The sequence below is a fragment of the Dreissena polymorpha genome, chromosome 2 (assembly GCF_020536995.1).
Source record: "Dreissena polymorpha isolate Duluth1 chromosome 2, UMN_Dpol_1.0, whole genome shotgun sequence".
NCBI lineage: Eukaryota > Metazoa > Mollusca > Bivalvia > Myida > Dreissenidae > Dreissena > Dreissena polymorpha.
In genome coordinates, this window is record NC_068356.1 from 29068002 (window position 1) to 29081724 (window position 13723).

The following is a 13723-nucleotide window of genomic DNA, read 5'->3' on the forward strand; positions in this document are numbered from 1 at the left end:
TGGGTAAACTTCCGCAGTAGTGAACCGCTCCGCTCTGTCTGTGGTCTATTGGTGTTCATGGTATACATTACCAATATATCTATATATATTGAACGTTTTGTTAGGATGCACTACAAAAAGCAAAAGTAAGTTAATTGCATTTTCGATTTAATGAATCATATCACAGACTTCTGTTTGTCTAAAAGCATACATATCTCACTGAAATAGAACACATGAAAGCTGTATTGATACTCGTTCATACAAATACGACATGTACAGCTTTTGTTAAAACCTAATCAAAACACATTCCTATATTAAATTTCTACATTACAATATGTGAAGATTCTAACACAACTAAAGAAAACTGAATACTCTAGAAAGTATAAATATAAGAATACTGTAATAATAATAATAAAATAAATAAAACTTACTTCAAACCAAATTTAAAAAAAATGTATTTTGTTACGACTTATTTCAACTGACCACAGTAACCACGATCAATTTTTTTCTCCTACGTTTTGGTATGTAAAACAGCATGCACAATCCTAGCTGATACATGGTTGTATTTCCTTTTTAACTTTCGTTGAATTAACCTTGGACAAAATCACACAAAAATGAAAAAACAATCTTGTTAAGATCAATAAAAAATATACTAGACTGAACTGTCAAGTTCTAGGTATAAAAAAGAACAGTTTCGCAAATGGTACCTGTTGTTCAGGTTCTCATTGGACTCTTATACTATGAGACAAAACAAATGCGCATTACAGACAAAAGACCCTACGTGTATTTGTCTGTAAGTTTGCATTAATTATATTTTCAGAGGGCAGAGATGCGACGATTTCTATTTTATGTTTGCCTCATTTGAACCAAACGTTTTTAAAAAGTCGACACAATAATCGTATTTTATCTACCAATTCACATATTATTTCAAACAAATATATGTATTATTGTATACAAGTTAATGTATTCGAAAATAAAATATATGTATTATTATATACACATGGATTCTTACATACACACATGTATTATTAACCATGTTTTTTTCTATATACACATTAATGTATTAATACATACATGTTTTATTATAAACACATTTGTGTACTGTAACTTACAAAACTTCAAATATTATTTTTTTAATACCATCGTTGATGTACAGCGAAGTAATAAGTTTGAATAAGCAAATTGTGACGTGCAACTTAGTGTTTGCGTGTTATATTAGCTTTACATCATGCGCATGCTAATCTGGGACGACAAAACCACATTCATCAAGCTCGTTTTTTTCACAGCTGATTTAATATGTATGTCTCAGAGAGAGCTGATCAAGCTAACCCCATAATTATGAGCAGTATGAAATGCACCAACACATGTACAACCAGAAAAAACAACATAAACAGCCTATCCAAACAGAACGACAACTGGACCCAAGATGGCGAGCCTTCCGGCCACGCTTGACGTTCCCTTGAGGACGTCACTGAGCCGGTGGTGCTTGGTCGGGATACTGTCTTTATACTGCTAGGGCGGACCACTGGCCTATCGCTACCAGGACGCACCGATGACATATTGACGAGTTGATCCCCTGTCAAAGGATGGACCCTGTTCAGCGGGGACAACTTTCGCCTATGATTTGTGTGGAGCAGACCATTGGCGGTTGGTTTTGTTCCATTAGGATTTGTAGTCATACTGATAAGTTCCACGGGATGCGAATGCGTAAAATCTGTAAGATGGGACTTTGAATCAACAGTCCGATCTGGTGCGGTATTAGTTTGGTTTGTCGACGTACGTTTCGCGCTCATAAATCGTACGTTAGATGGTGTTTGCTCACACGATTTGTTCGCCATATCAAGGGGATGGCAAGTGAACTGTGCTAGTCTGCCAATGAAGCCTTTCACAAGTGGGGTCATCTCGTGGATGCCTTGTCGATGACAAATCCACAGACTGAAGAGGGAACTTGCCGTTTGAAGAGACATCACTACCAACACGGTCAGCATATACACAGCTGCAAAATATAATCGATATGAAATTATAAATGTTCCCTATCCCTGTGGTGTATGGTTATAAACGTATTAGTAACAAGTTTATTTATTTCATCTCGTTTCCAGAAAAGAACCAAAAGACGACGTACTTGGAAATATCTTTGAAATAATTATCGAGTGCGTATAGAACCCGTGTAATTTAGGTCACATGCCGGTCATCATATCAATACAAGAATCACTTAATTACGAGTAATAAAAATGTACTGTCTGATTGCCAACGACAACACATCTTGCATTTAATGTTCCATGAGGTATTCGTACTACAGTTAGCCTCAGAAGGATCACCTACAAAGCACAGAAATTTGACTCGGCTCGGGTATGCCATCGAGTACACTGATGTAGATGATGATGTACGTCAACAGAAGCACGATGGTGTACGCCAGCCTCTCGTTGCCCTGCACGGGAACCACGAACGCCAGGAGACTTAGGCCACACACCAGTATAATCAGCGTGAAGATCGTCATGCCGTACAGGGCCGAGCCGGAGCGCTGGAGCCGTAGGGTGTACGTCAGACGCGAGAAATTACGGCTGTGCGAGGCAGAGGATGTCTCGTACTCGCTCTTGGATACGGAGGATGAGAGAATTCTCCACTGAGAGTTCTCTCTGAAATAACACGCTTTGGTTACATCAAAGTTGAAAAGAAATGATAAAGTAAAATTACGAAAAATAATTTAAAACACAATTGTTGGTAATTTTACGAATATATAGAACTGTGTATTTGGTGGAAACTCATGGGTTCAATTAAAAGATAAAACAGGGTTGACATCATATTTATCAATGACCTTAACAAGATCGTCGCCATTTCCGTTGGGAGAAAAATTTAGTTCATGAATATATAAATGTCTACATACTGATATAAGTCCAAATTCACGCCGTCTTCAAATGCAGAAAGACTGATTTCGTCCGCCGTGTAAGGTCGCGCTGACAGGGTGAGTCTGCAAGTTTGTTTATCGTACGGATAGTAGCGTGTGTCGGCTTCACAGAACAGTTTGGTGCGTACCGCAGATTCCCATATGAATGTGGCATCATAGTAAAGTGTCACCAACGAGTTTGTTTGTTGTAAAGTAGCGTCGGAATCCACTCTGCAATTTACGCAAAACTGCTCAATGAAAATTTACAAACGTATTATGACTGCATAAACAGGATGACCAGCTTGGTCCCACGATATCACCTGTGTAGTTGCCAACATGTTAGCCTTGAACACGCGTGCTAATGAATGATATAATAACCTTTCTAATTAATCCACATTAATCTCTTTATGGTGTTTAAATATTTGTTGCCCAAGCTGGGATATTGTTAGTCAAGACTTTACAACACACTAACAAAATCGACTTTTCATGTAGAATTTATCACTCGGGTGAGCTAAACAATGAAAATGTATGTATGTCAGCGCTAAATAGGTGTGTTGTGGGTATTGCTTTTTTAACAACAGCTGTATTACTCCGCTATAGATGGAAACTGTGCAAGGCAGTACTAAGTTTGATCTTATAAAAGTCTTAAATAAATCAGGTAACACCTACTAACACCGTCTACTTCATTGGAAATAAATTACTTGCAAATTAGTATTTCAAGATCAACTTCACTAATACAATTGTGTTGTAGTTTAATAAAATACTACTGTCATGTCTTTACAGATAGAGTCGAATACAAATAAATTACACTGTGGACCGGATGACCCAGAGAGGCTCACATAAGACCACGACACCAATATGGATTGGGCATACAATGGGTGGCTGATGCAAAACACAGAGTCTGACATCATTTCATTTTTGTTGTTGACGATAACAATATAATGTCATATCTCAAATACCAAACGCCTGAACATTGATATTTTTTGCAATGTAAATGTATGACCAGTTGTGACCCGATGGGAACAATATGAACAATATTGACTGACGACAATATGATGGTACATAGCAAAACATCACATGTCTTGACATTTCGGTTTGCGCGGACATTGTCTACTATTTTAAAATCTATTTCAGCGATGGTGACCGACATTTGTAGCGGACAATTTGAACAATTTGTCAAAAGAGGGTCACCTAATGATAATTCGTGTGAACTTTGGAAAAAATCTTTAAATCGGTTTAGGAAAATATCGAAAAGAGATTTTATTGGCATGTTATGTTTAACAAGAGTACCAAACTGTCACAAGATACGCCCGTTTGAAGGTTTTTGACAACTTGACAACTTTACCATTTGAGTGGCAACGGATGTCTACAATTAGAGAACGGACACCATGTTTAATGCTTGAAATGAACTAAGTGACCTCGTGACCTAGTTTTTGACCCGGATGACCCATATTTGAACTTGACCTATATATCATTTAGACACAACTTCTGACCGAATTTGGTGAAGATCGGATGAAAACTACTTCAATTGGAGAACGACACCATGCTAAAGCCTTGAAATGCACTAAGTGATCCCGTGACCTAGGTTTTGACCCGGCATGGCCCATATTAGAACTTGACCTAGATATTGTTTAGATACAACTTCTGACCACGTTTGGTGAAGATCGGATGAAAACTACTTCAATTAGAGAGCGGACACCATGCTAAATCCTTGAAATGCACTAAGTGACCCCTTGACCTAGTTTTTGACCCGGCATGACCCATATTCAAACTTGACCTCGATATTGTCTAGATACAACTTCTGACCAAGTTTGGTGAAGATCGGATGAAAACTATTTAAATTAGAGAGCGGACACCTTACTTAATCCTTGTAATGCACTAAGTGACTCCGTGACCTAGTTTTTGACCCGGCATGACCCATATTTGAACTTGACCTAGATATTGTGTAGATACAACTGCTGACCAAGTTTGGTGAAGATCGGATGAAAACTATTTGAATTAGAGAGCGGACACTGCTGTGGACGCCGCCCGCCAAGGGTGATCTTATAATACGCCCCGTAATCAAAACTTACGTGTTCTCGAGCATTATATTGGGCATCCAGACTTCAGACGACAAATACTGTACTGATGGCGGGAATGTAACTGTAGACCATTTCCGGTCGATATCTTGCCAGACCTAACAATTAATGCGTTCTAAAGTTGTTAAAATAACACATAAGTATCACGATAAGTAAGATCACATTCAAATAAGTTTGATGTAAGTGAAAGATTTGAAGTAGTTTCAAAGGTTCAAATAGATGAGGATTCAATGCATTTAATTTATTTATTGTTCCCCAGAAATCTGTAATGGTCGGTCGAACTTGCATGGCATTGAACATTGAACAACAGATTGTGATTGAAGTATGGCATTTCTATAAAATTTCATAAAATAATTCTAACATTTTTATCCATGATAATTGTTATATACGATGATACAGGTTTATGCACAAGGCATGTAATAAAGTACTATTTTTTAAATTGAGTTCCCTACTTACAACAGTGCACAGTCCTGTTATTGACATGATCTTTGTCTCGGTGTCCTGAAGTAATAACGTACAGCTGGTTTGAGCATTGTGTCCTCGCCAGGATAGTATATACAATTTGGGAATTGATTATATTGTATAGCTTAAATATCTGTCTGATATATGACAACACTTGTATATACTAGTAAGCTTCATATAGGTTGACGACGATATTAATCACTCAAATATGTTTGTTTCAATCGAAAGATTATGTCGTAGTGTGATATGAAAGTTATGTTAAACGCTTAATGTGTTATATTCGTTCCCTTACCAGACTGTTCATATTGGTCAAGCCGAATGAAATATTGACGTTAACAAGAGCGTCTGGTCGGATCTTGGCATTATAGCCCGCCATAATAATTGCAGATCGCAGGTTCGATGTCGAGGAATAAAAGCTGCTGTACGTAGAATCAGCGGGACGAGCTACGAATAGGATCTGAAAAACTGTGAATTGAAACTGTCAGTTGTTTGAATCATCGCCAATTATTGATATTCAAACAATAGTAAATATTAAAAGTTAATTTATTGTCCAAACAAGAGATGTGTTTGTCAGAAACACAATGCCCCCTATTGCGCCGCTTTGAAATAATATTTTAATATATCATTTGGCAGGTTTAGAAATTATGTCCCTTTTAAAGCGTATTACTTCCCTTGGATTGTATTTTTTTACTTTTTACCTTGAAGGATGACCTTGACCTTTCACCACTCAAAATGTGCAGCTTCATGAGATACACATGCATGCCAAATATCAAGTTGCCATCTTCAATATTGCAAAAGTTATCGCAAAACTTTAACCAAGGTTAAAGTTTTGGGAGACAGACAGACAGACAGACGGACGGACGGACGGACGGACGGACGGACAGACAGACAGACAGACAGACAGACAGACAGACAGACAGACAGACAGACAGACAGACAGACAGACAGACAGACAGACAGACAGACAGACAGACAGACAGACAGACAGACAGACAGACAGACAGACAGACAGACAGACAGACAGACAGACAGACAGACAGACAGACAGACAGACAGACAGACAGACAGACAGACAGACAGACAGACAGACAGACAGACAGACAGACAGACAGACAGACAGACAGACCGACAGACAGGCCAAAAACAATATGCCCCGATCATTCGATCCGGGGAGCATAAAAATATGTTGGTTAAATATAGTTGTACTTTATAGTTTTAACTTTGTATCTAACTAATATTAGAACTCCTGTCACTGCCACGCTTTGTTGAATTCAGTACACTATAAGTAGGTAAGCGATACAAAAGAGTGTTTTGACGATGCTGCTTTGAATGAACAGCGAAGTAGCTCGTCTAAGTTATCATACCATGAAAAAACTCTTCACAATGGCGACCTATGTAAAAGACCGAGCCAGTCCGATTGAGTTAGCTAAATTTTCTCAATCGGCATACCTCGCTGATTATCATTGATAAAGGTAAAGGCAGCTTGGGTCCCGTCCTCTTTCAAATTTATCGAGAGGTTCGGGACAGGAACCAGACACGAAAGTGCCTGGTGGCACTTCAAACGCTGTGACGCCGGGGAAACCCCAAATATAGTTATTTTTAGATTTGATCGAAAATGTAACCCGCCTCCCAGTTTCGCTGAATGGGTCAAGTGTCCCACGGGTACTACTTACCCGTACCCCCATTTTTTTGTTCGTACCCAAAATATTTCGTACCCAATGTTTTTCGTACCAAATTTTTTTTCGTACCCGATTTTTTTTTACCCAATTTTTTTACGTACACATTTTTTTTCGTATGCATTTTTTTCGTACCCAATTTTTTTTTCGTTCCCAAATTATGTTCGTACCTAAATTTGTTTTGGCATAATTTTTTCGTACCCAAAATTTTCGTACCCAAACTTTTTTCGTACCTACATACACAATTGTGGTGATGTAGATTAACTTAAATTGATGCTTTAATATCCATCCTCTTTAAAAGCATCGTCACACCAGTACTGTCAGTACTTTGATTTGACAGTTTTATTGAAATAAAACAAGAGACTAAACTTAAAAAAATCTAATTGGTAGATAACAACTTTTTGAATAAGCCGCGTCATGCGAAAATGTGCCTATGGATATATTTAAAAAGTGCAGCTCCAGATAATGCCTTTGCATCTGTATACTCAGATATGGAGTTACACGAGAAATGAGACTACGAAACCTTACGTGACTTTATAGCGGACGCAGTAGCTCCTTACTAAATTCTGCACTGGTTATTATATATAATAACGATTTTCGAACGAAACGGCTATAAAATAATATTTAAGAAAGGTTGGCATATGATATTTGTGCTTGACATAATTACTTAAACCAAGTGTGATTAAAACAATGGTAGGTCTGTCACCCGGATTGACATGACCTTGATTTATTGCTATCATGTTACAGAATGGCAAAAGATAATTTCTGAAGAAAAGATGAACACCATGATAATAAACATTATATTTTGTTTTTCTTAAGTACTGAATAAAGATCCGAGTTTGGTCAGAAGACGCAAGTAAGTTCATTAAGTTTTGTTATGAATAACTATGTGTTTTTATTGTATAAGAATTGATCTACCTATTTTAAAACAATTCCACCAACACGTAGGTTAATCAAACTGTTTGCAAGGTGAAATTAAATCATATCGCAAAAATGTAAACGATTTTGCTTCGCTTTCCCAACATAAGTCATGTCAACATAAATATATAGACTCTGTATGTTTCCTTCTCCAATCCCCTTGAAATTCTACATTCGGCTACTTACAGAAATGCCATTCTACCTTAGCTTACGGAAACGCGTTTAAACTTGCGCAAGAGATAACAAAGCAAGGAAGATAAAAGGATATGACAACATCAATCATAGACTTCATTTCTTATCGTTATCGAATAGGTTAAACACATGTTATCTTTTTTTTGTTTACGTAATGAAATTAATTGTTATTAAATGGTGATTATTTAAGTAATTTTTTATCACACCAGATTTACACAGGCATGCATTTTTACTATACTTACTTGGAAAAGACAAGCAAAATAAGGATACTACTTATTTAACGCAATGTACAATCATCTTGCAGCAAAATACATCTTACGAGATTGATCCAGTAAAGGCGTCAGCACAACTTACTGTTATTGCGTATTGATGCATTTTAAGATATTTAATTCAATGAAATATTTGCTTATAACAAGTGCTGTACTTTCGTGAAAAAGTAGCTGGTCCATGCTACATATTATGCATTTACGTTAATACTGTGCAGTTATTATTACCTATTAACATTTTGTACAATCCCATATCGGAACATATAATGAGTTTGAATGACAACAAGACATAAATCCATACCAAAATATAGTATCCTCAAATAGTAAAGCTTCATTTCCATCATGTTTATAGTTTTGCAATATAGTCATCTCACTGAATTACAATCACTGAATATCTATCGCACATACTTCATGTACGTTTTTAAATATAAGTGTAATCAACATAAACATTCTTTTGTTATGTTTAAAACATAAAAACGGACATGACAAATGAAATTCGATTAACTCTTTGACATTTGGTTTTGCTTCCAATTACGTGCCAAATAAAACAATCAACTATTTAATGGCAAGTGAGTGCTAAAAGAACAATTGATCAGCTTTACAAGAAACTGAAATTTGATCTCAAAAAGTAAAGCCTCAGACCCTGGTGAAACAATAGTATCAAAAGTATTAACGACAAATACTCGCACGATGATTGTTATGATAACAAACTCTTGTTTTCAAAGGTTACACTGAATTCAACCTTATCGACATTTAACATTTTAAAGAAAAATTGTTTAGTCTTAATTTATGTTCCGTGACTAACTGAACAAGTATTGCATTGTTTCAGGAAATAAAAACAAACATAAAATAAAGGAATCGTTATTAAAACAATAATGTTCGGGTAATTAAAATAATAATGTATACTGCATTTAAATAGCAAACGACAAGTTGGTTTTGTGTTTCATCTTATGGGTTTGCATTTAAATCAACAATACTGATCGGATATTTGATTGAATTATTGAAGACTTCTCCAAGAATTGCAAAAAAAATCCTTAACGCTATCGGTTATTTTAATAATATAGAGAAATATGGCAGATGAAACAAGCATGACATAAAGTATGTCACGCTCCAAGTGGGGAAGGGGGTGTAAGAAAGTGTGACAATTTGTGACATGGGGGAGGGGGAGGGTCAGGCCATGTGTGATGTCACACATTTATTTAAAAAAAGGTATTTGTAAGTTATTTATTATTTCTTTAGTAGAATTTAAAAATAATTTTCAAAACATTTGTGAAACATTTGAATTATTTTTTTGTCAAAATAAGACGAATTGAATTTGATATAGGTATTAATTAAAAAAAATATGTTCGAAAGTGTGAGTTTGTGACGTACTTTAGGGGAGACCAAGATTTTGTGACAGTTTGTGACAGGGGGAGGGGGTGGGTTTAAAAATGGTAAAAAAAGCGTGACATACTTTATGGAAGGCCCCATTATAGAGTGACAGAGTGGGCATGCAAACAGCTGGTAGTCAGGTGATCATCTTTATATTATATTATTAACCCATTTATGCCTAGTGGACTATCCCATCCTTCTTAATTGGATCAATTTATTTCCAGAATAAGGGATGTCTAGTAGATTTATTTCTATATTGAGAATATTTCTTCCAGAAATTCCTTTAAGCAAACAGCGCAGACCCTGATGAGACGCCGCATCATCATCTGGGTCTACGCTGTTTGCCAAGGCATTTTTTTCTACACGCTAGGCATAAATGGGTTAAAATCGGTTGTCAATAGAAACGCGCAGACACTTTTATATAATTAAATAATACAATAAATATTCGACATAACAATAAAGAGACTGTTTCTTAACGCATTATATGTTCAACTAATAAGATCTCTGAGTGATGAATTGAACTACATGTACTAAACATAATCACATACCACTGATGCCAGCAAATTGTCACTTTACCTTCTGCTTCCTAATTTTTTGTTCCATTAACTGGTATTACATTGAAATAAACTGGGATTAATTGTTTCGCAAGTTCAGTGTATTTTCATTTTATCTACTCGCAGCTTATTTACTTTCGTTTGTAGCGTAATTACCTATTGTTCGTGGATAATACACAGAAACAAACAAAGTTCATTTCTGTTTTCATCGAGATGTATTTCTGTTAAATTATTTCTAACACAAAGCTTCTAATGTTCATGAAGTACAATTTTGCAGCGCGGCGGCCAACATGGCCACCCCGTCAAGAAAACGTGACAACTCTCACCGCAGACTTTCAAATCTCACCGCAGAATCCTCTTACAACAACTGCACAGCATTTTTATTATGAGGAAAAATAAACATAAAGTTTAGATATGACTTATCCCATTCTTGATTGGTTAACTGATACTCTTCCCCCGATTTTCTTAACCCACCCCTTCGAATAACCCTTGTTGATTGGATGGATGCTCATGCATCTATCACATGTCGCAGCAGAAGAGTGCAATACACAATTATCACTTTGGGAACAGGAGACCTCATTTCATTAGCATACTTGATCATACAAACAGATGTTCTCTATGGACAAACCACATTAGTAGTGTGAAACCTTACACTTCTATAATCAATTATGTAAACCCCGATACACATTCAATCCGAACTTGTATCCGTATGTACCTGTGGAAATTGGAATTACCCTTTTATAATTATCATATCTGAATTATGTATTGGTTTGAAGTAATGTTGACCTACGAGCCCAATTGTTAATCAAGAACTAAGACCATGTCAACAGATGTTCCCGATAATTGAACTACAATGGAGAAATGAAACCATACTTCCATAATCAATTTTTCAAACTTCATCCTAACATTGCATGTACATATTATTAAAATATCTTCTTATTAATTTCCAGCATAAGAATAAACAATATGCATATATCGTTATGTCACACGTTTTTACTCTGTTTTGTTAAACATGCAAACAATTAACTGTTTTGCGTACTTGTAATTTATAGATCGTATTCATAACCTACACTTGCAGTAACGTAATGTGAACATGGGTCTAATAACATAAAGTCACGCACGTTTTCGTGATTTCATTTCTAGACAGGGGTAGCTTCTTACCGGACGGCGCCTTTTTATATTTTATTTTCTACAGTTGTGACAACTGAAATAAGTAAGAACCTTTGTCATCTCAAAATGACGCCCGTGTTCTATGTGGGAACACTTACCGATGATAAAATTTTCAAAAACATATTAACCCCAGACAGAAGCCGTGGACAAAACCGGGTTGTGTCGGAGTTTTGGTCAAAAACGTCTGTCAGACCTTTGACGACCACATCTTTTTAAGTTTTCCTCGATAACAAGACGACCGTCGCAAGACAATAAGTTGATGTCTCTGTCTTGCGTCAATCATCCATCGTTCGAAATCGCTCGTGTACGCTGGTTGCACTTGCGAATGTATTCCACGCGTTTAACTCACTTGTACTTTTTCTTTGGGATATTACAGCGACGCAAGTAGACAACTGACATTCCAGATGCGCCGCAAGGCACACGGAATAATCGCACGGTAGTGGCAATGCGCGGTGAGTTGCATAAAAATAATCGTGATTATTAGCTCACCTGAGCGATAGCTCGGGGTGAGCTATTGTGATCACTCAGCGTCCGGCGTCCGTCCGTCCGTCTGTCTGTCTGTAAACAATTTGTAAACATCTTCTTCTACTAAACCATTGAGCCAATTTCAACTAAATTTCATGTGAAGCATCCCTAGGTCATGGGACAAAAGAATTGTTAAAAAAAAATTGATCACATAACCAAGATGGCCGCCATGACCATATATGGTAAAAACCTTAAACAATCTTCTTGTCAGAAACCGCTCATCAGATTTTCAAAAATTTTCAGAGGGATGACCTTTGAAGGCTCCCCTGAAAAAGTTGTTCAAAGAAATTTGATTCGTCAAAAAACATGGCCGCAGGAGCTCGTTGAACTTTGCATGTTTATTCGTTTTTGCTTATTTTGTGAAAACTTTCAAAAATCTTCCACATTTTTTGTCCGACCCTTTCCAAATTTGCACAGTGTCTTTATATCAATGAGGACACGAACCCTACAAAAAATGAGCATTATTGGTCCATGAAGTACAGAATTACCTCCCCTTGAATTGAGAAAATGGTGTTTATGCAATAAAGTCCAAATTTTTCATCCAAATCTTTCCAAACTTGTAAGGATTTAGCATGGTTCAAACAAGGGAAACAACTACGGTTTATGCATGTTCTTTTTATTACAGATTTGCCTTCCTTTAATTCATTCAAAATCTCATTTTACAGCAGAGATTCCAAATCTGACCTGTAAATGAGCCCCATATTTACTGCCAGTGCTAGGTTACCTTTTCCCATTTGATCATTCTTAAGTATTGGTCTTGTAATGCTGCTACTGCTTCTGCTACTGCTACTGCTACTACTACTACTACTACTACTACTACTACTACTACTACTACTACTACTACTACTACTACTACTTCTACTACTACTACTACCACTACTACTACTACTACTACTACTACTACTACTACTACTACTACTACTACTACTACTACTACTACTACTACTACTAGTACTACTACTACTAGTACCACCACCACCACCACCACCACCATTACTACTTCTACTACTACTGCCACTACTACTACTACTTTTACCACTACTACTACTTCTACTACTTCTACTACTACTACTACTACTACTACTACTACTACTACTACTACTACTACTTCTACTACTACTACTACTACTACTACTACTACTACTTCTTCTACTTCTACTACTACTACTACTTCTACTACTACTACTACTACTATTACTACTACTACTACTACAACTACTATTACTACTACTACTACTACTACTACTACTACTACTACTACTACTACTACTACTACTACTACTACTACTACTACACCACCACCACCACCATCACCATTCACAGTGACAAAAAACGTATTCACACAATGGCTGTTACTACAACTTATAGCCCATATAGGGGGGCATGCATGTTTTACAAACAGCCCTTGTTTCTATGGGATTTTAACCACAACTGTTCATGTTTATCTCCGACACATATTTTTAGGTCACCTGTCATGAAGTGACACGGTGAGCTTATGTGATCGTGTGATGTCGGGCGTCCGTTGTGCGTACCTGCGTGTGTCCGTGCGTCCGTCCGTCAACAATTTGTTTGTGTAGACAGTAGAGGTCACAGTTTGCATCCAATCTTGATGAAATTTGGTCAAAATGTTTATTTTGATGAAATCCGG

At 36.7% G+C, this 13723-nt stretch overlaps 1 protein-coding gene across 1 annotated transcript; it reads right to left on the reverse strand.

The window, feature by feature from the left end:
• Positions 1-142: 142 nt before the first annotated feature.
• Positions 143-5856, reverse strand: LOC127866407 (neuronal acetylcholine receptor subunit alpha-10-like). The gene is made up of 6 exons (XM_052406909.1): positions 5696-5856; positions 5398-5442; positions 4936-5039; positions 2864-3094; positions 2302-2615; positions 143-1975 (listed from the first exon to the last, which is right to left on the reverse strand). The coding sequence occupies exons 1-6, from the start codon at positions 5777-5779 to the stop codon at positions 1299-1301; spliced, it is 1455 nt and encodes a 484-aa protein (XP_052262869.1). The 5' UTR covers positions 5780-5856; the 3' UTR covers positions 143-1298.
• Positions 5857-13723: the final 7867 nt, after the last annotated feature.